General features: G+C 41.6%; 1 protein-coding gene across 2 annotated transcripts in view; it reads right to left on the bottom strand.

Moving 5' to 3' along the window:
• Positions 1-6,694: 6,694 nt before the first annotated feature.
• Positions 6,695-24,954, bottom strand: part of LOC130172019 (low-density lipoprotein receptor class A domain-containing protein 4-like) — a 233,217-nt gene continuing 214,957 nt past the window's right edge. For both annotated transcript variants that reach the window (XM_056380414.1, XM_056380415.1), the window contains 3 exons: positions 22,790-22,944; positions 19,334-19,384; positions 6,695-14,193 (listed from right to left, as the gene is read on the bottom strand). In XM_056380414.1, the coding sequence (XP_056236389.1) occupies positions 13,600-14,193; positions 19,334-19,384; positions 22,790-22,944 (800 nt within the window). In that variant the 3' untranslated portion in view covers positions 6,695-13,599. The remainder of the gene's footprint in view (positions 14,194-19,333; positions 19,385-22,789; positions 22,945-24,954) is intronic.

Below are 24,954 nucleotides of genomic sequence, written 5' to 3'. Positions count from 1 at the left end.
GTTTGTGTGCCATGTTTGTAGGCCGTATGAGACAACTAAGACTACTTGTGATTGTACTTTCTGAAAGATGATCAGATGCTTATGGTAGATACATTTAAAGAACCCCCTCTGATGAAAACATGTTTTTAACCTTGTTAACATCCATACATTATATAATACAAGACTTGTTATGAGTAAAACAATCAGTGTTTCCACCTCGAACTGTAGTGAACCAATGACAGTTTCATATGTCACAAACCTCAGAAACCAATCCTGTCAACTTGTGGGGGTGGGGCTAAATAAACCAGAAAGCTTGTCAGTACAGAGAGAGAGAGTTACCATTAGCACAACCGCTAACACTGTGTCAGCCACTGCCAGTTACAAGCTAACAAACAACATAAACAAATAAAGATGCTAACTACGCTAACAGTTCTGATCGGTCTGCTAGTCTCTGGTTCTGGTCTCAGACTCCTCATCTGAGTCTGGGTCTGACTGAGGCTCAAACATGAGGCTGAGTCTCTCTGATGTTTCCTCCTCTGACCATCTTGATACTCTCTCTTTCACCTGTCCACCTGGAGCCAGCAGGTGGTGGGCGGGGCATAAGGCCTCATCCACATTTCTCAACGAGGAAGTAAGAAGAGATGAGTTTCAGACCCAGGTTTTGATTTTTTTTTTTTTTTTTTTTTTACTTTTATGTGGGAAAATCATGTTAAACTAAATATTAATTGTAGCAGATTTTTTTTAAGGTTATATTTTGGGGCATATTTGTCTTTAATCAGACAGCACAGTGAAAGATAGACAGGAAATTCGGGGAGGGGGGGTGACGTGCAGCAAAGGGCACCGGGTCGGACTCATAGCCACTGCAGCTAGGACTAAGCCTATGTGGTACGCGCTCTACCAGGTGAGCCACCTGGGCACCCTAGCAGATTATTTATACGTAGTTTAAAACATCTGGAGAGAAGCTTAAAGGTAGATGTTGTTTAATCAACGTCACAGTTCACAGTTTGCTGCAGCTGAAAATGAGGTTGATAAGAGCGGTGAGCATGAACCAAAACAGTAAATCTGTGGGATGTAAAACCAAAGCAATGAGCTGCAAGAAATTATAGAACCAACAGTGACTGCACAGTTGGGTGATGATCACCGCAGGAAACACACAATGATTTGATCCATTGTTGATAGAAAAATACTGATTTGTGCAGCGTTTAAGTACAGTCCTAAATGTCCTCAGCTGCAGTCCCTCTGCCTCTGTTTGAATGTGTGATTAAAAGGTCATTGTTAGCAGGTACTTCACTTTCAGTTGTTGTTGGTGTTTAAGAAACTGCTTCACATGTTTTCACAATAGATTTTCAGTCATAGGCACACACCCCTCACTGGAGCTTGACACATAGTTCTCTCAGCTGTCAGTGTCCAGAAATGCAAAGCATAAGCATCATGCTGTCACACCTTCAACGTGCTCCAGCCTGCCTCCTTCATTATGAATCTTATTTATATGGAAATATGATGGCATTACTTGCTGCTGATGGGAAGTGTGTGCAAGTTACAATGACCTCTGCTGTCCAAACTAATGAACAACTGTTTATGCAGTCCACGGCCCCTGCACACAAACACCTGTCTGTTCTCTCACAGCGAGTATGACACAGAGGGCAGAGCAGCGGCGTGATTCCTGAAATCATTTTTGTGAAAAGACAATCTGTGTTCCTCAGGTGTGAGCGGCTGAACATGACTCAAGTGTCAAGATGTCTCTGGGAAGCCCGAGGTGAAGCGCAGGTCAGGAAGAAGAAAAACTGTCCAAACTGTCTGAAGTGATTTAGATTTTCTCCGCCTTACATCTTTTCTTGCAAAAGCTGACCGACTGTGTGTGCATTAGAAAGTTGTAGTTGAGAGTGTGTATGTCCTCCTTGATCTTTGCCTGGTTGTCCTTTTTAAGTTTAGTTTAGACTGACACTGCAGCAATTTAGAATTGCACTTCCATTAGTTAGCAGCAGAGGTCAAGATATCCTAGTTTTTCAACATTAATGCAAGTGAAGACCCACTTTCCACGATGGAGCTGAGTATCATCTTTCACAGGCTACAGTACGTTTGGTTGTGTCTGCTTGCTGCGATAGCTTCTGGAATAAAATGTAGGTGGCATGTAAGGTGTCAGTTATAACATGAATTTACAAAGAGACGAGAGAACTGTGTTTGCGTGTAAAGTCCTCTCTGAGATCTACTTGCTACAACACCCACATTGTTCACGTGGGTGTTGTCTCCAGTTTGTACACATGCTTGTCTCTCCAGACATGTTTTAAATACTGTAAAATAAAAACTCTGTTATGATTAATATTTAGTTTAACCTGGTTTTTACACTGTTTATACATTTTTGGGCATTTTTGCCTTTATTCTGATAGGACAGTGGGAGAGAGACAGGAAAGTCAGGAAGAGAGAGAGGGGACGACATGCAGCAGAAGAACTCAGACTCAAAACCCAAGGGCGCTGTGATTAGGACTAAGGCTCTGTGGTACGCGCTCCACCAGGTGAGCCACTGAGGCGCCCCTGAAGCACAGCTACTCTTACTTCCTTATTGGGAAATCTAGATCAGGCCTTGTGCAGGTGAAAGAGAGAGTATCAAGATGGTTAGAGGAGGAAACATCAGAGAGACTCAGCCTCATGTTTGAGCCTCAGTCAGACCCAGACTCAGATGAGGAGTCTGTTGAGACCAGAACCAGAGACTAGCAGACGTATAGTGGTTGTGCTAATGCTAACTCTCCCTCTCTCTGTGCTGACAAGGTTTCAGGTTTATTTAGCCCCTCCCCCCATCCCTACAAATTGACAGGATTGGTTCCTGAGGTTTGTGACGTATGAAACCGTCATTGGTTCACTATAGTTCAAGTTGGAAACACTCAGTCATGGTGTGTGTATGTATTATATAAAAACATCATATGGATGTTAAGATGATTTTCATTGGAAGGGTCTTTAATCCAAAACCAAATTGAGATTAACCTGATGACATCATCAGGGTTATTTTCCGAGACTTTATACAGCTGTTCTCTCAGATACTGATCCTCCTGTGATTAATTGGTATCAAACATCTTTAGCACATATTGTTTGTTCCATGTAGAACAAAAGGGACTTTACTATCTCAGAGAATTAGGTGTCTCCAGAAAAGCACCACCTTGGTTAAAGCTCACAAAGCGAGTATTTCCATCAAACCTGTTTCTAAACAGGAGTGAATGTGTAAGCGCGCTGCTTCCTGATGAAATATGGAAGTGAAAATCTAGAAAGCTGTTTCCTCCTCCTCCTCCTCTTCTCCTGTTTCCTGTCTGGTTCAAAAAGCCTGGCAGAGGTTCAGACTCTCAGACTCTCAAGCTGCATCATGTCTCATCTCTGAACAAACTGCAGTTGATGTATGCATGATTTCCTCTGCATGGCCTCTCCAGTCTGCCACCTCTCCAGATGAATGTGTGTGTAGTCTGAGCAAAGTGAGTCAGAGGGGAATGTGAACAGTATCGGGACGGTTCTGCTTCTTGCAGCATTTAACAGCAGGAGGTTCACAGAAAGGACAGGAGGTGGGGGCCCACACTCCCTCTGCACTTGTAAGCGAGGCTAAGTGCTTTTAACATTAGCTTTGTTTCACTCCTGTGAATGGTATGACAAGTAACCAGATGGGGGTCTGTCTATAAATAAACTGCTGAAATATACAGATGAAGATATGCATGTCATTACTTTGTGGGGCAGAGTGAGTCATTTTCTCCTGCACAAAAAAACACTGACGGATGAAGAGGGAGATTTTTAATGTAACCCAGACCTGACCTTTACTGTGCTGCCCTGACAAAGGGAAAGATTCAGCAGATCTTGGGCAGATGATGGGGGTTAAAAGCTCATCTGAAGCTCACCAGAGACTCTACTTCCTCCTCCAACATGAAAAAAAGGGAGGTATTGAAGTCATTTCGACTCTCTATCTTTTTTTTTATATATATATATGTGGTCAACTTTTCCAGCAGCGTTGGCCAGGACAGTGACACAGCTGCCGGATGAACACTGCAGCAGAAGTCACCAGTTTCCATCTCTCTGATCCTCACAGCTGCCAGTCAGCTCTTTAAATGGCACAGTTTGATTTGATAAAAGACTAAAGCCGCACTTTACACATTTTACATAAAAATCATTTTTTTATATATATTTTACTTAATCAGGAAGTTCCATTGAGATCAAGATCCTATTTACAAGTCAGACCTGAGTACAGAAAAATATAATAAATAACAAAAAGAAATATTAATAGCAGAAATACACATTTTCAGCAATTTAAACATACAATCAGATGTGTGTTCATACAAACAAGTGAACATGTGTTTATATGAACAACAATCAGAGATTTAAATGAATTTAAATATGCATTAAGATACACAACCAGGTAGACAATAAGATGAAGCTCATAACTGCAAGTTAGGAAAGAGATTAAGTAAAGTAATTACACCCCAGGTCAGAAAGACTTCTAACCAAATTTTTCAATTGGCCCATTGGTATCAGTGTGTCAAGTTTCAGTCTGTTCTCTAAATTATTCCACACAATTGGGGCGTGATATCTGAAGGCTGCCCTGCCAAGATTAGTATTCAGTACTGGAACATGTAAGGTCGGCCAGTCCTGTGAACCTGTATTAAAAGCAGAACCTCTTGGACACAGGAGTGATGATAAATAAACAGGTAATTTCTCGAGTAGTCCTTTATAATTTTGTGTCGATCTCACCTGAGAGAGAGAGAGAGAGAGAGAGAGAGAGAGAGAGAGAGAGAGAGAGAGAGAGAGAGAGAGAGAGAGAGAGAGAGAGAGAGAGAGAGAGAGAGAGAGAGAGAGAGAGAGAGGGCGAGCCCACCTTCTAGTACAAGACACAGTGATGGGTGCCGTATGGGTCGTTGGTGATAAAATAAGGGAGCTGTGTGATGAGCAGCATCCAGATGTTTAAGGTCCGAAATGGGAGCATGTCTGTAAATAACATCTCATACTTGAAAACAGTTGGTATAATGTCTCCAGCAGCTGTGGAGAAGAAGGTAACCTCTGAAGATGTCACCACAGTTATACTTAAAGTATATTTTGCATGAAACCGAGTATTTCTACACGGTGGTATTGCTACATTCACTCGAATAAATCATCAATCCCACTAAGTCATCAATTGTAATACATTTTAATTTCTTTGGTGATCTTTTGAATTTTCCTTTAGCACCATCATTAGGTCAAAATTCAATTTATCCAATACTTTGATTTAATGCTCTAACACCATGATACACCACTCCCATCAGCCTCAGTTGTAATTTATGTTTAGTCCAGACTAGCAGATGTTAGCATGTTAAACTCAGATGGTAACCATGGTAAACATTACACCTGCTTGCATGCTAACATGGTCTTTGTGAGCTTGTTTTCATGCTGATATTAGCATTAGGCTTTATCTAAAAAAATAAAGCCTGTGTGTGTGTGTATGTGTGTGTGTGTGTGTGTGAGATGGATACAGGGTTTGTCAATGTCGCTTGGAAGGTTTCATTTGTACCTGTTTCTACGGTGGCCCTGAGAGCTCATAGCACTGCGACTGTAGAAAACACACGCAAATAGACAAAACACAAACACATTCAGAACAACAACTTCATCAATTTGACAACACAAAGCAAGTGTTTCCAGCAGATACAAAAAAAAGTAGTGAGGAGTCGCCCTGGTGACTCACCTGGTGGAGCGCATACCATTAGGGCGTAGTCCTCACCGCCCAACATGTGGCCCTTTGCTGCATATTCTCTCTCTCACTCTCTCTCACACACTCACACACACTCACTCACTCACTCACTCACTCACTCACTCACTCACTCACACACACTCACACACACTCACACACACACACTCACTCACTCACACACTCACTCACTCACACACTCACACACTCACACACTCACACACTCACACACTCACACACTCACTCACTCACACTCAAAAATAACTTAGAAATAAAAAAAGTGATGAACCCGGCTGGGATGCAGTTGTTGTTAAATGCCCAAAGTGGTTCATCACTCTGTAGCGTTTCCTGGAAACACTTCCGTTGTTTTGTGAGTGAGTATCTGCAGCACGCCTCATTTCAAACTGATGAAGATGTTTCCAGAACTTGTTTGTGTTTTGTCTGTTTGCATGTGTTTTCTTAAGTTGCGGTGCGTTGAGCTCTCAGGGCCACCGTATGTTACACTACGCCTTTGTACGCAGTGCATACAATTCAAAATGACTATTTTCCCGCAAGTCAAATCCTAAACACAACCAATAGTGTTTTTTAGATCACAACACACTGATACAGCTACAACACATGCCAGAACACCTTTTGCCTATGTGCTTTTTTGAGTCCAGTTAAACTCAACTGTACTCACTGAAACATGCTACAGAAATAAAATTGCTTTGCCTTCAAAAGATCACAGCAGCCAGTTAACCCGCTCAGACAATGTAGGCGTATCAGACCTCAACCTGTGTCATCAAACAACACGAGAAGATCAGGCAACAAAGCTGATCTGCCCTCAATCCTGCTCGTGTTATTTGGCTGCATCAGAGGACAACTGAAGAGCTGCGTGGCTCCACGAATCAATTTACAAAAATTTTATATATATATATATATATATATATATTACATCACATATATATATATATATATATATATATATATATATATATATATATACATACAGCACTAAGAGAAAAAAATACAGGGAGCGCACCAGAGTAATCACTTTTAAAGTTTTATTCATTACGCTGCAGTTTGACTACAGCATAAGTACAAGCATAAAATCTTTGACTACAACAGCACTTAGAGCAACATTTTTTGATTTTTTTTTCTTCTTTTCTGTAAAAGTATTGCAATAACAGACCTTAGGCCTAAAACCTATTACATCACAATTGCTTAAATAAAAAGAGGCAAAAATACACAACATATGTATATATATGTGTATGTGTATATGTGTATATATATATATATATATATATACATACATACATATATATATACACATATATATTTCAGCACAGAGGGGGAGGGGGGAACGACAAGAATTCATTTTTGTAAATAAAGCAAACCGATGTTACAAAACCCATGATGGAAGCAGTCCTATGGTAACTGTCAAGACAGAGAGAATACCAAACTGTTGAGACGCTATCATTGTTATTATTGTCATCATTATTATTAAAATCTGGAACAATATAAACAGCTACTTGTTGTCGGCATTTGAGTACAGACTTCTTACAAGTGGAAAGAGGGAGCACACTGCGGGGGCAGAAATCAAATAAAAGTCAGTCTGAGCCCAAGCTAGTTCTTCAAGCTAGTGCAGGAAACAAAAAACAGGTCTATTAAGAAGAGGAGAGCCGAGCTCTAACCAAAAGTACAATAGAGACTTTTTCCAAATTAAAACTACACAACTGCCTCTTATTTGGTGCTTTGAAGAGAAAATGGCGCGTTGCTATGTACATTGTCTATAGATAAGAATGAACATGCTCTGCGGTTATTGTACAGTGGAGTTATTTTCAGTACATATACTGTAAATAAATGACTGCAGATTAAACATGACTTCTGTTTCAATATATTGTGCCAAATATAACATCGTAATGTAGAAAAAAAGAAAAAAGAAAAAGTTAAATGACAGTTGTAATGGCATTTTTCACACATTTCACGCTGGTGCAACTTTCCAATCTTGACCAAAAAAAAAAAAAAAAAAAAAATGGGAATACCCACAATTCCTTTCTGTTCAGCAGTTATGTGAGCAACAGTTGATGATCCTCCTGTAACGGAGCAGAAACGCTATAAGCAAAGCCTAACATCCAGCCAGATCTATAGCAGTTTTGAGTGTGCTCAACAGTTTTATACTTTGACAGATATACAAAACCACAGCTGAAATGAACTCAAATATTGTTAAAGATCGATGAATACAGACACAAACTCTTCCGTTTCGGGAAGTGCTGATGGCTCTCGTGTGCAGTGGTCATGTGTCACGTCTCCCAAACTAGAGAGCTTCTGCTTTTTGTTCAACAATTTACAAACCACGACCCAGCTGAAACTGTGGCATAAACACCATCTGATCTGTTTGTGATATATGTTTTCTTAAAAGATCTGTGTAATAGAACTATACATTTGTTAGTTGATGGTGGTGGTGGTGAAAAATCAAACCACCAGCCGGTACCCAAATGATGGCAAGCACGGTGAAGGCTTGTTCTTAGAAGAGGAATCAAATAAAATTAAAAAAAAAAAAAAGTCAATAATATCTTTTCTCAACAACTTCCTTAATCCAGAGGTTATCTCATCCTTATCATAACACGCTTATTTATAGCAAAATATTATACGTTTGTATTTGTGTTGCAACCATATTCTAAGCATAATTTGCAAACCATGTTTTCTCATAAAAAAGACAAAGTACGTTTTTTTAACTGTAGGCATTTACAAATTTGATGCTGCCTTCTTAAAATTCTTATATTGTCTATACATTATATTACATTATTCACAACATTTTTTGTGGTTTCTACCCATTGGGTAGGATATGTGCATAATATATTCAAGTTATATACAGCACCTTACAAACAAACATAAAGAAAGACAGACTACTGAAAAAAGCACCGTTGGAAGTGAGGCACAACGAAGGTGGGAGCTTTTTGAGTGCAAGTGGGTTCCTATGTCTGCTCCACACATGTGGGACAAATTACTGGTTGAAACGGCTGCAAGTGGCTTTGCCAGGAGAAACCGATCCTGTCTGGCACAATGGAAGCGAGCTTGTAAACACTGCCGTCACGCAGAGCTAAAAATGTTGGTTATACGCTGCAGGTCGTTTTGTTGACATGGAAACAGAAACACTGCGAGCGCCGTGGTCACTAAATTTATAGTTTTCTTGTTAGACCTTGAATTAAAATATGCAGGATCAGATTCAGTCTGTAATCAAAGCTCAAGACCTAAAGAGGAAATGTTGGACAACCACTCCAGGCTCCCGAAATCACGGCAGCACTGTAACATGATCATTTTTTGGCAATCCTGACCAAACATTTCTGTTCCACTCCGCCAGACAGGAGGTCGACCCGCAGACAAAGCACATGTAAGGATTCCAAGCAGCAGTTTGACCGAGGTGTGGTCTGCTCAAACATGAACATTAGGCACCTTATTTACTCACATAATAGTAACATGCAAACCTCCTTGTATAAAACATAAAATTCATCTTTATAGCCTCCATTTACAAGCTATGACTGCGCAGACAGAACAAGCTGAGAAAACAACAGAAAGAAGGAAGAAAAAGGGTTTGAAGCAGGTCCGTACAGCTCAAAGGCCAAAGTGTTGGGACAATCTCTTCACCCAGACTTCTCTGTGTAAGAAAATGAAAATGTTTCAGTTTGGGTCTTTGAGTAAAGACCAGCTTTTGTCTCAATACTTGTGCTTTTGACTGCAGAGGGTCAGATTTCTCTCCTTATAGTTATGGATGAGTTGAGGGGACAGGACGGACAGAAGGGGACAGGCGGGGACCGGGGGGGGGGGGACATGAGAAGCAGCAGTAGCAACAATAGTAGCAGTAGCAGCAACAGCAATAGCAGCAGTGATGTAGTAACACACACACATACACGCACAACTGTAGAGCCAGATAGACACACTAACCAGAAAACACACATGCATACATTCAAACACACACTGATGGTAACAGAATCAGAGGGCTTTCATTCAAACTGACCAGGAATATTTTTTTCTCCCATCGTCATGACGTCTGCAGAGCATCAGATCAGATGTGTGCTCTAAGTGCACGAGAAGGGGGGTGGGGTGGGGGCGGGGGTGCTAGTTCTTTCATCACCACTGACAGGAACATTTCCAGGTTTCCCAGTTTGAGGTTTCAACTGGAATTCAGCGTTACATACCTTCAAATACCTCCCTACGAATCACAAGTCATTTCATCTGAGTGTAAACAGTCGCCGTGTTCCAACTCCACACGTAGTACACTGTCTCTTCAGGTCGTATACAACAGATCAATGCACTCTCTCACTTTCTCGTGTGCTGACGGATCGACCTGTGACTTTGGAATGACGCTACCAATTAAAGAGCAAGTCTGGTGATACTCTGTGTTTTCCTAATTGTGAGTAAATCCCATTAAAAGAGACAAACCAACAGTGTGTTGATCCTATCAACAAGTACTGTGTGTGTATCTCATCCCTCTGAGCCATAGAGCTCCAGTGAGCTTTTCACTGGGAAACTCGTTCATTAGGACGAACAGACACTACAGTTTACTTTGACTTGAACTCACAAGATCAGTGGTTGCCAACCTTCTCCAACTCATGGCCCACTTCAAAACCTCCAAAGCCCGTTTACAATATGGAGGCCAAATAACACGTTCAGAAGCGGAGAGATCACATGTCGATTCACCATCTGTCTCTGACTCTCTTTCCTTTTCATTCTTCCCGTTTCTAACCAGCTATCCATTTTGAGTCTACAGTTTTTGCCGTGGATGTAATCTTTTTTTTTTTTTTTTTTTCAGCTCAATCAGACTGAGATAGCAAATATATGTATATAATGTAAAAGTGGTCCGGCCGGCGACAACATGAAAGCTACCATCATTAGCTCATCACAGTGACAGGCCTTTATACAAGAAAAGGAAAACCAAAAATGAAAAGGAGTTTTTAAACATTTGTAATCTTTTTAAAGATCATTTTGTTTGTTTTTCTTAAAAACAATTTATATAATTACATCTTTTCACCAAAATTGTTGTGTTTTGGAGATGATTTGTCGGCCCACAGGCTGGGAGCTGTGTATTAAACCTCCGCTGACAATGATGCCCCGACATACACTCTTGAGAAACATTTGTTCAGTTGTTTCATGAAATCCCTGGGTCTTTTTAAATAATGAAACTCAGTGTTGGTGAGTCTTAAAAAAACCCCCAGAAACTCCACCTTTTACTGGAGGAGCTTCCCATCTCCTTTCACTTCAGATGGAGTTTGCTCAGTTGTCCAGCAGTCTAGTTCAGTGGTTATGATGGAACCGTCTGTTGAAGATGGCGTTTGTCATCGGATGTGAATCCCTCAAGTCCAGCACCACAGACCAGCGTTAGTCAGTAAGTGAGGACCGATGGGCTTGAGGACAGGACGGGGAAGTCACAACATACTGACATGTAGGTTTGTCTCTCCATGGGATTTGTTGACGATAAGAAAAGAGTTTGCACGCTAGATCCTGAAAACCAGACTCAACACCTGGAGTATGAAATTGAGACTCAGTCCAGATTATCATCAAGCCTTGTGCACCTTTAAATGGAACTTGTGGGTGCCCTCACTCTGAGCTTTTACACTGAGGCCACTTCTACACTACGATAATGACCATCATACATCTCTCTCTCTTTTTTTTTTTTTTAAAGAGACACGCCACTGAATTCCAATGCAAGCTTAATTAATAATGTGGTAATATGGACAGTGGCAAATAAGTAACGTCCTTGAATCTCTAAAACTCAGACAAAGTTCACTAATAAATCACTCAGCTGTGCGCACACACACACACACACACACACACACACACACACACACACACAATGCTCCTGCAGGAACATTAAGTGCTTTTCTGTGTTGTTGAAAGGTCTGACCAACAAACACACACATGCACGCACGCACACACACACACACACACACACACGCACACACGCACTCACACACACACACACACACACGGAGGAGAGGACAGCACTAGCACACTGCCAAACAAGGTCTCCACTCCAGTCTCCACTTTAAAGGGCTTGGCGGACTCTGCATCATTTGCACGCACTTTTTCTGCACACAGATGAAAGGAGGGACGATGAACAGTGTTTACCAGAGACACCGTTAGAAAGCTGGGATGGAGGTTTTTTTTTTTTGTTGGGGGGGTGGGGAGGGGGGCTTAACCGCAAACAAGATAGAGAGACAGAGAAAGCGCAAGAGCAGAGGAGAAGGCAACGATGAGCAGAGAAAAAGGCTAGATTTTCAAAAAGGTTTTTTTCTTTTACAAAAAGGACCCTCCCATAGCCCTTGGACTTTGACCACAGACAATTTTCGTTTAAAACCTGATTGCTGTGCTGGCGGATGCAGACAGGAATCTTCACTTTGTGATGTCTTGGTTTTTTTTGTTTGTTTGTTTTTTTGTTTTTTTTTCTTTTTAGCTTTAGAGACACGAAGACGGAGAGATGAGCCTTCTTTTCTGTTGTTGTTGTTGTTGTAGTTTTGTGTTTTCGTTGTCATGGCGGCAGGGTTCAAGTTCAGTGTGGCTGTTGGCAGAATGCACTGTGCATGTCGAGATGAGCGGTGAGAGGAGGTGGAGGGGAGGAGGGTTATCGATGCACGAAACAGGAAAGAGGAAGTGTCAAGTGCTCAAGAGGACAGGGTTGAGAAAAGAATCTGCTGTGACCAGGCTGCTGGATGGACACTTAGATATGTTTTTTGATTTTGTTATTGAGTTATGCTATTTTTGGTTAACTTGATATCCAACCAGCTGTGGCCAGATTTCCCAGAATTGTTGGTACGGAGCAAGTTGGGTCTCGCCTAGCAGCTCTCATCTTTCTAAGAGTTTACTCTGGCTTGGGAAAACCCATCTCCAAAATCTTGTAACAAACTACCAGAGGAAGTAAGAAATGTTTCGTCCACCCAATGGCTGGTTACAAGGCAGATTTCATCCCCACTAGGCTGAAGTGTACTCAGACGTGAAGCAGTACAAGGTTATTCTCTTACTAAGTCTCACTGTGCCTGTGGTGTATGCAGACAGAGATGTCGTAGGCTGGGTACAAGTATTTCTTGTGGTTTTCAAAAAAGGAAGGAAGGACATAAGCTTTTAATACTTGTTGTTGGTTTTTTTTTTTCTTTTTTTTCCTTTTTTTTTTTTTTTGCTCCCAACTGTTTTAACAACTTTGGAGCCAAAGTCAGTCCATTCATGAAAAGGACAAACCCCCCCCCCAAAAAAAACAAACAAACAAACGAAACAAGAAATAAAAAACAAAATAAAAACATCATCACTATTATCATCACATAGCATCGTTTCCCTCTTCTCTTTTACAGCAAAAAGATAGTGCAACTTTTCTTTTTTGTGTTTTCAATGTCAGAATGAGTCATTTCCCCCCTTTGTTTTGCTTCCTCATGAACCTTGGCACTAAGATTTGGGTTTGTGAGTCTCTTGTTGTATTGTGTTCTCTGTAAGTCCTTGATTCTCAGCTCAGTTCTTGCTTTGTGCACAGATCCCGGTCCAAAAAGAAGGAGAAAAAAAAAAAAAAAAAAAAAAATCAAAACATAAAACATCATCCTCAGTTTCCCGCAGCCATCACCCGAGGGGACAAAAAACAAATGGTTTCAATCTGTGCTAGCAGTATGTTTCTTTCTCATATGATGGAGAGAAAAAAAGTCTCCTCGCAGTGCATACATCCTGCCGCAGCAGCGCTAGCTGTTTGAGTTACTAACATGGGAAAGAAACTGAAATGAAATCAACTCTTGGTTCCTCTCTTTCCTTGTTTTTTGTAGCTAAGGTTGATATTTATTTGTGCATGAGAGTCTGGAAAGAGGACATCAGAGAGACAGAGAGAGAGTGAGCAAGACCACTGCTTACAGGTGATTAGGATGAAGAGAAGAGTTTCAGTCTGGGGTGGGTGGCCCCCACCTGCCTTGCTGGCCTTTTCTTCACACCAGGTCCTCCGGCTGGCCTTCCTTGGCCTTGGTAGGTACTATTGTGCTTTCTGATTGGCTCTGCTGCTGGATCGTCCTGCTCCCCGGCCCCCCCGAACCCCCCACCCTCTGGTTATTGCTGTGCTGGTGTAGAAAGAACGCAGAGCCGGGGTAGTGGCCCATCACCTCGCTGTACGCCGGTGGGGGGCCCTCCATGCGCCCGTGGTTACTGGAGTTGGCCGCGCTGATGCCCGAGTTACTGCTAGGCGGCCTCGGACCGCCTACTCCCATGCCTCCACCTCCTCCCCCCACTCCTCCCAGACTCCCACCTCCTCCCATGTCGATCAAGTCACTGTCGTAGATGGTCCGGTTGGGTGGCGCCCTCACCGACTCGCGGTTGAGCTCCATCTGCTGCTCGGGGTCGCGGAGCTGCAGGGTGCAGGGCCCCTGATATGGCGGGGGCTCCTCGCCATCCGACAGCGATATGGTGGGCGGCAGGTCAATCTGGTGCTGCAGGTAGGGATAGGTGGGCTGGAAGCGGCTGAAGCGGTCACGCTGCATGAAGGAGGGTGCAGTGAAGCGATCCCTGGCCTGGGGAGCGTATAATACCTGAGAACGACAGAGAAGGATGGAGAGAGGGTAAGGAAGAAGGGTAAAAAGGAGTGAGGGTAAAAGAGGAGAGAGGGACAGAGGGAGGGAAAAAGGAGGATGAGAGAAAATTTTATTGAGTTGTACTGATCCTGCTCTGGTTTGTTAAGATACTATATAGTAAATCAATGTATCACTCTCCCATCTTCACACATGACTATCAGCTGTGAGCAGCCAAACACTGATGTTCCCCTCTCACATCATTTCATTTGAACAGTTTGTATTCACTCATCTTTTGAGTCCTGAAGAGATGAAAGTATAACAGAGATAAAAGTCACCAGAAGTGTATAAGAAAAAAGACGAAGCTTTGAGAAAAGTTAGAAAAAAAGAAAAATGATATATAATGATTATAGATATTAATTATTATATCTAAATATATTATCAATATAAACTTAATTAATAATAATAACTAAGCTTTTTAAGAATGAGCATGAGCATTAAAATAAAGTGATTGATTTTAGAAAAACGTAATACAAAATGTGGCTTGAATTTTTTGTGAACTCTATTCCAGTGAACTGTACGTTTTTATAATTTGCATAATACACAATCTCAACACACTGAACAGCTTCAAACCTCCTTTTGTCTTTCTTTCCCTCTTACAATCCATCCACCCACGTATTTCTCTGACTCTGTGGGTATCCCACTCTCTGGACTAGCTGTGCAGGTTAAAATAGAAACGCTCCTTCAAAATTTTATAATTTTCAATAATTTATATGCTCTGGGTCCAGATAGGACGGAGTCTGGGTCTGGACCCAGAGCAAGGCCCGCCTATTATATATACTATAGATATATCTATATATCGATCTTTTCTTACCAGTCTAAAGGAAACACTGTAAGTTCAGCTATCTCTGGAGGTGGAAAGCAAACCCTAATTTTGCTTCTATTTCTATCACTTCTTTTCTTCTCTGAAGTTAGCATGATAACTGGTTAGCTCTGGCTCTGTTAGCCCTTCTTGTCACTGTCTAACACCGAGTCTCTGTAGCGTCTAGGCTGCTCTGAAGAAGTAGCACCGCAACGCAGGCTGAAGCTCTTGGCAAACAGTAAACAGCTGTTAATGCTAACGCTAGCTCTGTAGCAAAAACAAACCAATAGCTCCATAACAGACATTACAATGTAATTACAGTAAAAAGGAGAAAAGATCCAAAGTGCCTGCTAACACATTCAACACACTGGTTGATACACCAGGTTTCACTTCAATTAGCTCTTCAGACAGTGACTGCATCATCCATTTCTTAATTTCTCACATTTCAACACATTTCTACTGTGGCGAGTCACTATCAGAGAGAATCCATTTCAATTAGTGACTGTGGCTCCAATAGTCACCTCCAATGACAAGGCAGTCGGGATGGAGAGACCATCAGACTGGAAAAAAACCTGGGGGGGGGGACAGAGGATCAGGCAATTGAAATTGAGAGACAGAAAGAGAAAGAGTGGAACTGAAAGGATTAAAAAGACAGACGACTGAGATAAGGAGAGGGAAAGACAGAGAAGAGAAAGGTGAGGAGAAGAAAGAGCCATGGAGATAAAGAGAGGAAGGAGAGTAAAGGAGAGCTCGAGAGATAAAGACAAAAAGAAACAGAGAAGGAGAGAGAGAGAGACCGAGAGAGAGAGAGAGAGAGAGAGAGAGAGAGAGAGAGAGAGAGAGAGAGAGAGAGAGAGGAAAAAGAAAACGTATAGAGCCAGACAAATAGAGAGGGAGGGGGAGAGAAAGGTGCAGAGCTGACAGAGGGAACAGAGCGCAGCAGAGCAGGGCAGCTCTCAGACGGCTGTCTAGACAGTGTCAGGGGAGGCGTTGCTGATTAATGATGCACCAAAATCCCCCCCCCCCCCCCCCCCCCCCCCCCCCGCCACACACACACACAGCCCCCATCACTGCATCTATCAGCCACCCACACTCATTGGCTGCTTCTCCCTCTGTGTTTGTCTCCCCATGGCCTTTTCCTTTTTTCCCAGGTCTCTCTGGGTGCTTTAACGTTGACAGTGTTTTTTTTTTTTGTTTTTGTTTTTGTTTTTTTACCTCCCTTCATCCGACTGCACCTCTTCTTCCTCTCTGACTCATTTTACCTGCCTTCTATGTTTTTCTCTCTCTATCCACCCTTCACATCCCTTTTTCATCTCCTTTTAGTTTTGTTTACACAGGATACTCGGCATGAGAAAGAATTTGGTGAGTTTATTTTGGTGTGAACATGCCCCTTTCTGGAGCCAAACTTCTCACACAGCCTCAATATACAATTGTCTCTATCTTATCATGTGACCGGTTTGTTTTCAAGTCTTTTTTGAACTCTGTATCCCCTGTTTTCCCAGGGCATCTCTTCCCACCGTGACTTGTAAGCTCCACCATCTGGCATGGACACCATTAAGCAAACAGATCACCAGTCAGAGCGAGTGTACTGGCATTTGTTTGCAGTTATGTATTCATGAGTCTTGCCAAACTGTGATCTTGTTTGGAGTATATTGCCAGCTGTACCCGGTGCAACATACAAGCTTCAGTCCCTGGATGATCAAATATTTACAGACAGCCAAACGTCCAAGATCTTTGTGCCCTAAGAGTTTTCCTGTCACCACAGAGTGACTGCACCAGGCTGAGCTCGAGGAAATACGCTGACTAAGAAACAAAGAAGAGCTGAGAAGAGACAGAGATTTCTTTTAGCACAGAGCAAGTACATTAGACAAAGGAGATCATTGAGTGGATTCAGATCTTCTTTTGCTCATTTAGTTGCCATCTTTACAGCCTATATTACCAACACTGTCTCTGAATGTTGCTACTTGTAGCAACGTTATCATCTCTAAGTGATTTCCACAACCTGTATAATTTGAGTCATTTCTACTACACAGAAGCGATTAGGCCGCTGAAACCAAATTTGACAGAAATTCCACTGGATTTCTACAACCGAGTATTAGGGTGACATTGAGGAAGAAAGCAATCTGAAATTACAAGCATAAAGTCGTAACTTTGAGGAATAAAATAATAACATTTAAAGGAAAAAGTCATAATATTAAAAGGAATCAAGTTGTAATTTTAGGTTGTGTGTCGTTTTAGAGGGAAACATCAGGAGCTTTAAAATGAGGAACATGGAGTTTCCTGTGAAGTTCTACTCTAGCAGAGGTCTTTTTACTCATCATCATCATCATCATCATCATCATCATTAGAACATTAAAAAGATTGTGAACAAACTGAGTCTATTCTATTGTTAGACTGATAAACAGCAGCTGGCAGAAGTGTCCTTTCACCTGTTTGATTGTAATATTCCTAAAAATAACTGTTGTATGAAATATTCTGACTTTTTTCTAGTAAAATTACGACTTTATTCTAAAAATTTCTGATTTCTTTTTTCCCTTCAATGTGGCCCTAACACTCCGCTGTAGATTTCTTTACGGCACAGAGAGTTTGTTTTACGGCACAGAGCAGGGAGGAGGAGGAGCTCCTCTCTCAGCACAAATGGCCCTGAGGTTTTTCTACATGTTAATTCCTACATGTTAAACCTTTTGAGTGAAGTCATAGAGGCAACAGCACATGGGAGAAAATCCATGTGTTAGTGGTACTACCGGGTTATGTGAAACATCACTAACGATGCAAACAACATTATTAGCATAAAGCACAGGCAATCAAATAATCCTGTCCTTACTATAATTTGTTTATGGAAGTTATTCCAAGGCTACACAACTATTTCACTGAAACCAGCCTCAGTTAACAGATTACAGTTGACTCTTCTTCAAAGGAAACATTTTGGAATCAGTTATGATTAGGAACCAGTTCTCGATGCCCAATGCAAAGAAACCACTTTAATTATTACCAGCATTGTGAATCTCTTAGGACCTAAATTTACCAGACTGTCCTTCTGTACAAAACAAGCCCACAGGTCGTCTGTGCAGCGGGTTATTACGACTCATAGTTCCGTTTTGTTGCTAGGCGACATCTAGTGGTCGTAGTAATGATGACAGGAGCAAAGGGAAAAGTGCGGTGACGTAGTATAAAGAGAGAAAAAGTCCACATCAGGAGGAGGTTGAGGTGGATGGATGCATATGACACAGGAGAGCGGTGTTTGATTCCCATGTGAAACCAGCTGTTGATGTTGTTTCTATTCTCCATGAACGTTCGACAGAGTTACGTGTATCATTGTACTGAGGAAGTACTTAATTTAACCCCTTTTCCTACACCTAACCAAGCCATGACCACAGTTATAGTAGGCATGGTGACGGAGGTAGGTACATCGCTCTCTGTAGAGTTCACGTGTTCATTATTGTCACCATGACAACCAATGTCTGGTACGTCTGCGGCCGTAGGGGCGCTATTTCAGGAGACACTCCTATGAACTGTATGTTTGTTCAGGTTGGAGAACTAAAACCAATAAAACCAGTTACAATTAAGAACCAGTTTATTATTACCGGCATTGTGAATCTCTTACGACCTGAATTTACTGTTTCATATAATTAAAACTGGAAATAGCAAGACATGACATCAAACCATTTGTTCCACTAGAACTGAAAGACTGAAAAACTCTATGTGATATCATTCTTACATGAGAACATTTCTTCCTTATTTGCATTCACTTGCTTCAAATCATGTGCTACCAATTTCTCTCTGAGCTGTATCAACAAATGACAAGGTGTGAAAGTGTGTGTTAAACCATTTGACAAAACATACGTGGGATGATTGTTAAAAATCAATCAGCCCGAAGTCCAATCCTGAAGTGCTAAAACTTTAGTCCTGTAATTATTCTGGTAAAACACAAAGTGCGCAGCACTGAAAAAGAAATATCATGTGCTTATGTATTAAATATATACTTACTGCAACATCTATCATTATTGAGAAGTAGCAAATGTGTCAAGTTATGCTACAAATTGTAGATCATATCAGCCCCACTCAACACTTGAAACTTCTTGAGACCGGTTGGTGTTGTAAAGAACATTTTTAAACAGCTGTCATGGTGCTATAAATAAAAATCTATCTAAAAACATTTTTGAGAGCAACAGTTCAGAGTGCTCAGAGTCGCCGCGGCTGTAAACATCGAACACAGCCACAGCCCAGCCTGGACCGCCATTCTGTGTGATTAAAGCCTGGCTGTGGGTTGAATAGAGCTCAGAGTGATGGTGGTCTTACCTCCGAGGCACCTTGTCTCGAGCTGCTGTCTGAAGGCCACAGACACCCATCCTAAACATCGAGACAGACAAAACAAAGAGAAAGGCTTAGATTTCAAAGTTGAAAAGTTCCGGGGTGGTGTGGAGATTTTCCTACACCTGTCTGACGCTCGTAAACAAGTTTATGTTTGAGCCTCAGTGGGATTTTCACGTATTCATGTTACTGACAAGTGCGTTTAATGTATCTTTATTTTCTAATTATGACAAAATGGTCTTTTCTGAAGGTTTAACATATATTTGACAATATGTTTAACGCATGTTCGATTGGCTGCTACTGATCAAGCTTTAGAATTCAACATTACAGCTTTGTTGTTATGTCTGGGATGGAGACCATTACACTGACAATACAAACCTTCTTCCTTAACACAAAGTGAATTAGACACAACAACAACAACAACAACAACAACAACAGCCAATATGTAACAACTGAAGGAGAACACAAAAGATGAATCAGCAATGCTGAGACGCCTGACGGCCGCCCAGTGTGACAGCAAGGACAACAGAAGGCAGATGGCTCCCCTCCTCAGGCAAGATCATTGCAAATAATTTCTGGTTTCCCTTCATCTGCATTTAACTTGAGGATCTTTTCTCAGTCGGCACAGTCATCAATATTTAATGAAAAAGAAAGAAGAAAAAAAAAACTTGAAGAGGACAAACGTGTATAAATCCTGGTTATTTATGTGTCTGTTAGGGGCAAAGGCATCGGTCACAGTATGGAGAATATGGTCCTTTTTAGTTATTTGATCTTTATTTCACCAGACCCGGTCTTAGACTCTATTATATGAACATAACATATATTTGTCTTTGCTTTCAGAGAAGCTATTTGATCATCACCACCGAACGTTAACCTGCAGGGTTAATACACATATACGTAATACACACATATTAATAGATATGTAATCAATTACTGGATGTGTGTTCTGGATTTGTTCATAGGTAAGAAGAGAATCTACGCACACTCAAGAGCACCTCTTACGCACATTTGAGTGCTGACGTGTTTGAGCAAGATAAGTGGTTATTGAGTTTTCTTCTGTTCGACAGTTATATAATATTATATTATTTACAATAATATTTTTGTCATTTATTTAAAAAAAAAAACTATTTTACAAAGCATTGTGGTCTTCTAAAATAAATGAACGCTATAGTAACACTTAACCGCTGGTTTGCGGCTCGCCTCCTGCAGCAGCACCTCCACTTCAGAACTACTGAAGCTCCTTTTGTGTTTTGAATCTAGCGCTCCGTCTCAGCTTTCCCTTACGGTATCTCTTTGTGACTTCTGCCTGTGTTTGCACACGACCCTTCAGTCTCACTCCCTTTTGAGGGCATTTTCGGGCGTTATGCTAATTAGGGCCAACTGGCACACACTTTCAAATTAAGAGGAGATTAGCATTCATCAATCTAAGAACACAGGTGCGCACAATTCTGCGGTTTAAGAGCACGTTCATGAATCTGATGTAGAGTTTTTTTAAGAAGTGAACCCCTTTGGAATTACCTCCATGCAGAAATTTAGAGCATATGATCAGGTCTTCATCCAAGTTACAAGTATGAACAAACACAATCTATCTTAACGAAAAGACAAATCATTGTTTCGTTCTAGTTCATATTGGAAACATCATTCAAAGATTCAGTGTGGGCTGGAAAAAGTACATGAGCCCCTCGACTGATGCTTTCAACTGCAGCTAATTGGAGTCAGGAGTTATCAAACCTGGGGGCCTATCAGTGAAACCAGATCGGAGATGTGGGTTAGAGACACTTTGACTTATAAAAAACGAAAGACAGATCTCAGAAGACTTAAGATCAAAAATTGTTGATTTGAATAAAGCTGAAATGGTCACAAGGTCATCTCAAAGAGTTTAGATATTTATCAGTCCAGTCAGACAAACTGTCTATCAGTGGGATTATTTAGTTCTGTGGCTCCGCACCCAGCTAAGATGAAAGCTCAACACAGAATGATCGGTGAGGTAACAATGACGCCAATAGTAACAACTGAAGGCTTAAAATAGTCATTGGAGCTGATCAACATCTCTGTTCATGAGTCTGCCACACCATGACATCATGCTTGGTATGACTAGTATGTTAAATAGCCCTAGATGAAGATCAGATCACATTTTATGACCAATTAATGCAGAAAAACCAGGTCGTTCCAAAGGGTTCATACTTTTTCTTGCCACTGTTCACAGAGAGCTTCAGCTGTCTCTAATAAATGACATGACAATTCATGTTAACAGTTACTAACAGTATAATGTTTATTTCTCACTACATAAGTTATTTAATGATTGACATCCTTCTGTGTTGCTACTTGTTCTGATGGATGAGACTAGCATAAACATCGGTGCACATGAATGAATGGCAATCTTCTATGTTGGATACATTCATATCAGTGCATAACTACATTCATTTAATGTAATGCACTGATACATTTTAATATAGAAGGTAAGATGTGATACAGAAGAAGGAGTAATATTTCACTCTTATTTCCATAGTTAATAATTCAGTACTAAGTATTTAATATTTCAAACATCAGTCACTGGTTTACAATACACAGAATCAGTTTGCGAAGCTGTACTAGTCATTGAAATGAGTTGTTTGGTGGAAAATCCTGTTGCTCCCCGTGGAAAAACAATTGACCCCTCACTGTCATAACGCCCTCATCTGAAGGGCTCTGGTGTCTGCTTCTGTTTGAATAATTTCTGCTTTGATTGGACGGTACAGAGCAGAAAGTGACAGGAGAGATGAAAAACCGTAGACGAGGGGTTATTAGCTGAATTTAAATCATCTGGAATGGGGCAAACCAGCTGATGTTATTTTTCTAGAGTCTTGAAGCTGAATATATCAACAGGCCAATCATTGCGCATCATGTTCTGTACCTGAGCCTGTTTCAGCGGGTGCAATCTTGCTTTGTAAGTAAGTGTGTGTTTGTCCCGGTGTGTCGCCCTGTCAGTATGGGGGCAGTGCTGCTGCTGTCTAGACAGTGCTGTAGTGAATTAAACATCAAGGTCTGACAGAGTCTGGCTCTGAAGAAACCAATTCAGCAAGTTCACCTCACAGACTGGAGCAAAGCTGTTACCTCAGTGAAACTGGGACAGGGACTGTGACTGGGATAAAAGGATTCATTTCGCTCAGCGCAGCTTCACTGGGAACAAACTGGTGAGCTAGGTTTGTCCTGCTCCAGAAATAAAGGATGCACAGTCACAGCGACTACGCAGCGATATTCGGAGGGAACAGATGAACTGACACACACAGTTTTTCACTCACCATCAGTTTAGATCAAAATGTTATTGCCATGGGTGCTGAGAGAACAGCACCGGCAGAGCAGAGAAATACAACCCAACACAAACAGTTTCCTTTTTTTCCCCTCATTCACTTTCAGCCACACACACACACACACACACACACACACACACACACACATACTGACCTGCTGCAGGGCATGGTCGTGCCTGCGGGCCTGGCTCTGCCTTGTAATGAAAGACCAGGTAGAGAGCTTGTAGTGGTTGAGCAGGCAGATGATCACCACCACCATCACTGTCATCACCACGATAATGATGACGATCTGAACAAACTCCAGTTCAGCTGCACAAACACACAAAAGGGGGGGGGGGGGGGGGGTTAGAAGACATGTCGGTTCAACATAACCTACATCAAAACACAATAATGTAACATTTCAAAAAACATCAACAACATCACCTATTGCATTTGCACAATTTCTGAAAGGCTGTTTGTATAATATAAAAGTCAGGTATAAGTGTAGTGCTTATAGTGATTATTTGAATATGATTTTCTTGATTAATCTGATAATCATTTAAAATTATTGACGCTTGTTCGTAAAGTTCAAGATAAAAGAAAAAATGCTGACAGTTGTCAGTAAATACTAACTTTTTTGAGCTTGTGAAACAAAACAAAATCAACTCAAGATCCCTCGACAAATGTTTACACAATACTTCCCTGCAGAGTATTCAGCACTGCATGAGAGTTTGTCTACAATAAGAGACAAATAAATTATTGTTTTATTTCTTACATCCTGACTTCCTGTCTGAACAGTGTACAGTCACAAAATCCAAAAGTCCAAAACAATCTTCAATAAACCTTGTAATTAATAAAATGAACGATGGCTGATTTCCTATTAGGTCTGCAGACTGTGACTGCTGTTTACCCTCTTTGTTGTTTTTCATGGAATAAAAAAACAGACTGTCTGTCTGTCCTCTTCAGTCACGGCTTCTTGAGACACTTCAACACAACAGTTACGTCAACGACATCAGTAACACCACCACAAGTCCAAATGCCTCCTGTGAAAAAGGCCGATTTGAACAGAATTGAATTGAACTGGGCTCCACCCACTGATGAAAACCATATGATCTGATCAAAAGCTCCAGACAAAGCTACTAAACGGACCTTGAAACAATGATTCATGACTTTTGAAGGAGCCACAGAGTCCTGGACTGAGCAGGACTCTGCCTGTTCTTACACGTGTTCACCAGCAGGGGGCAGCACAGGTCAGACTCCCAGTCAGTCTGTCACATATTGAGTGTATGTATGGTGTGTGTGGTATGTGTGAGTGTGAGCCTGATGATTGAGAATGTGGTGTCTGTCCCAGCGTACAGTGGTTCCTTTGTGGAAACCCTGAATAACTGTGGTGTTTCTGTTTTCAACCAACAACAAGAAACAATCTGTGACTGACACACACACACACACACACACACACACACACACACACACACACACACACACACACACACACACACACACACACACACACACACACACACACACACACACACACACACACACACACACACACAGATCTGGGATGACCTCCCTCCCCTGCCTCTTGTCTCTTCATCATTTCATCCTTCTTTTCCTTTCCTCCCACTTCCTGTACCGCCACCAGTTTTTCTCTCCCATGTCTCTTCTTGCGATCTCCCAACACTTCCTGCCTTTATCAATTTTTTTTCTTCGCGCATTCCTACCTCACCCACCATCATTCCTTCCCTTTTCTTATTCTCCATTGTCTCCCACTTTCTTCATCTGTCTATCTTTCCTTCCTCCCTCGCATCCTCCCCCCCCCCCCCCCCTCCCTGCCTGCAGTCTGAGACTCTTTTGTCATGTGTTGTTGGTTTGTTCTGAGCAGAAGTCTTGACCTTGTCTGGTTTTGGCACCGAGTCTGACCTCTGACTCACACTCTTACTCACGGCTGGACACTCACTTGTGTGTAGTTTCTGTGTGTGTGTGCGTGTGTGTGTGTGTGTGTGTGTTTGTACAGCGTGTGTCCTTGTGTGTACGTGCTGCTCGGCAAGAACAATACACAACGTACACTCAGCTATCTGAGCTATAATTGATGCTGGTGGACACTTTTTCCACAAAGCTCTGTGCACATTTTTTGGAGTGTTTTACCCACAAGCCACCTGAACACTTTTTTGACACAACAGGGATGAAGACAAGAAAACCAGAAGAGACTGTCAGAGTTGGACGTTTGATTACGGCTGAACTCAATCACAAAATAACTTCTTATGAGAAATATGAGAAACACAAAACATTAAAGACGGGACCACCCCACTCCTGTTCAACCCAACCTGTCCCAGTCTC

This window comes from Seriola aureovittata, chromosome 7, assembly GCF_021018895.1.
Source record: "Seriola aureovittata isolate HTS-2021-v1 ecotype China chromosome 7, ASM2101889v1, whole genome shotgun sequence".
NCBI lineage: Eukaryota > Metazoa > Chordata > Actinopteri > Carangiformes > Carangidae > Seriola > Seriola aureovittata.
This window is presented reverse-complemented; position numbering and strand designations above follow the sequence as displayed.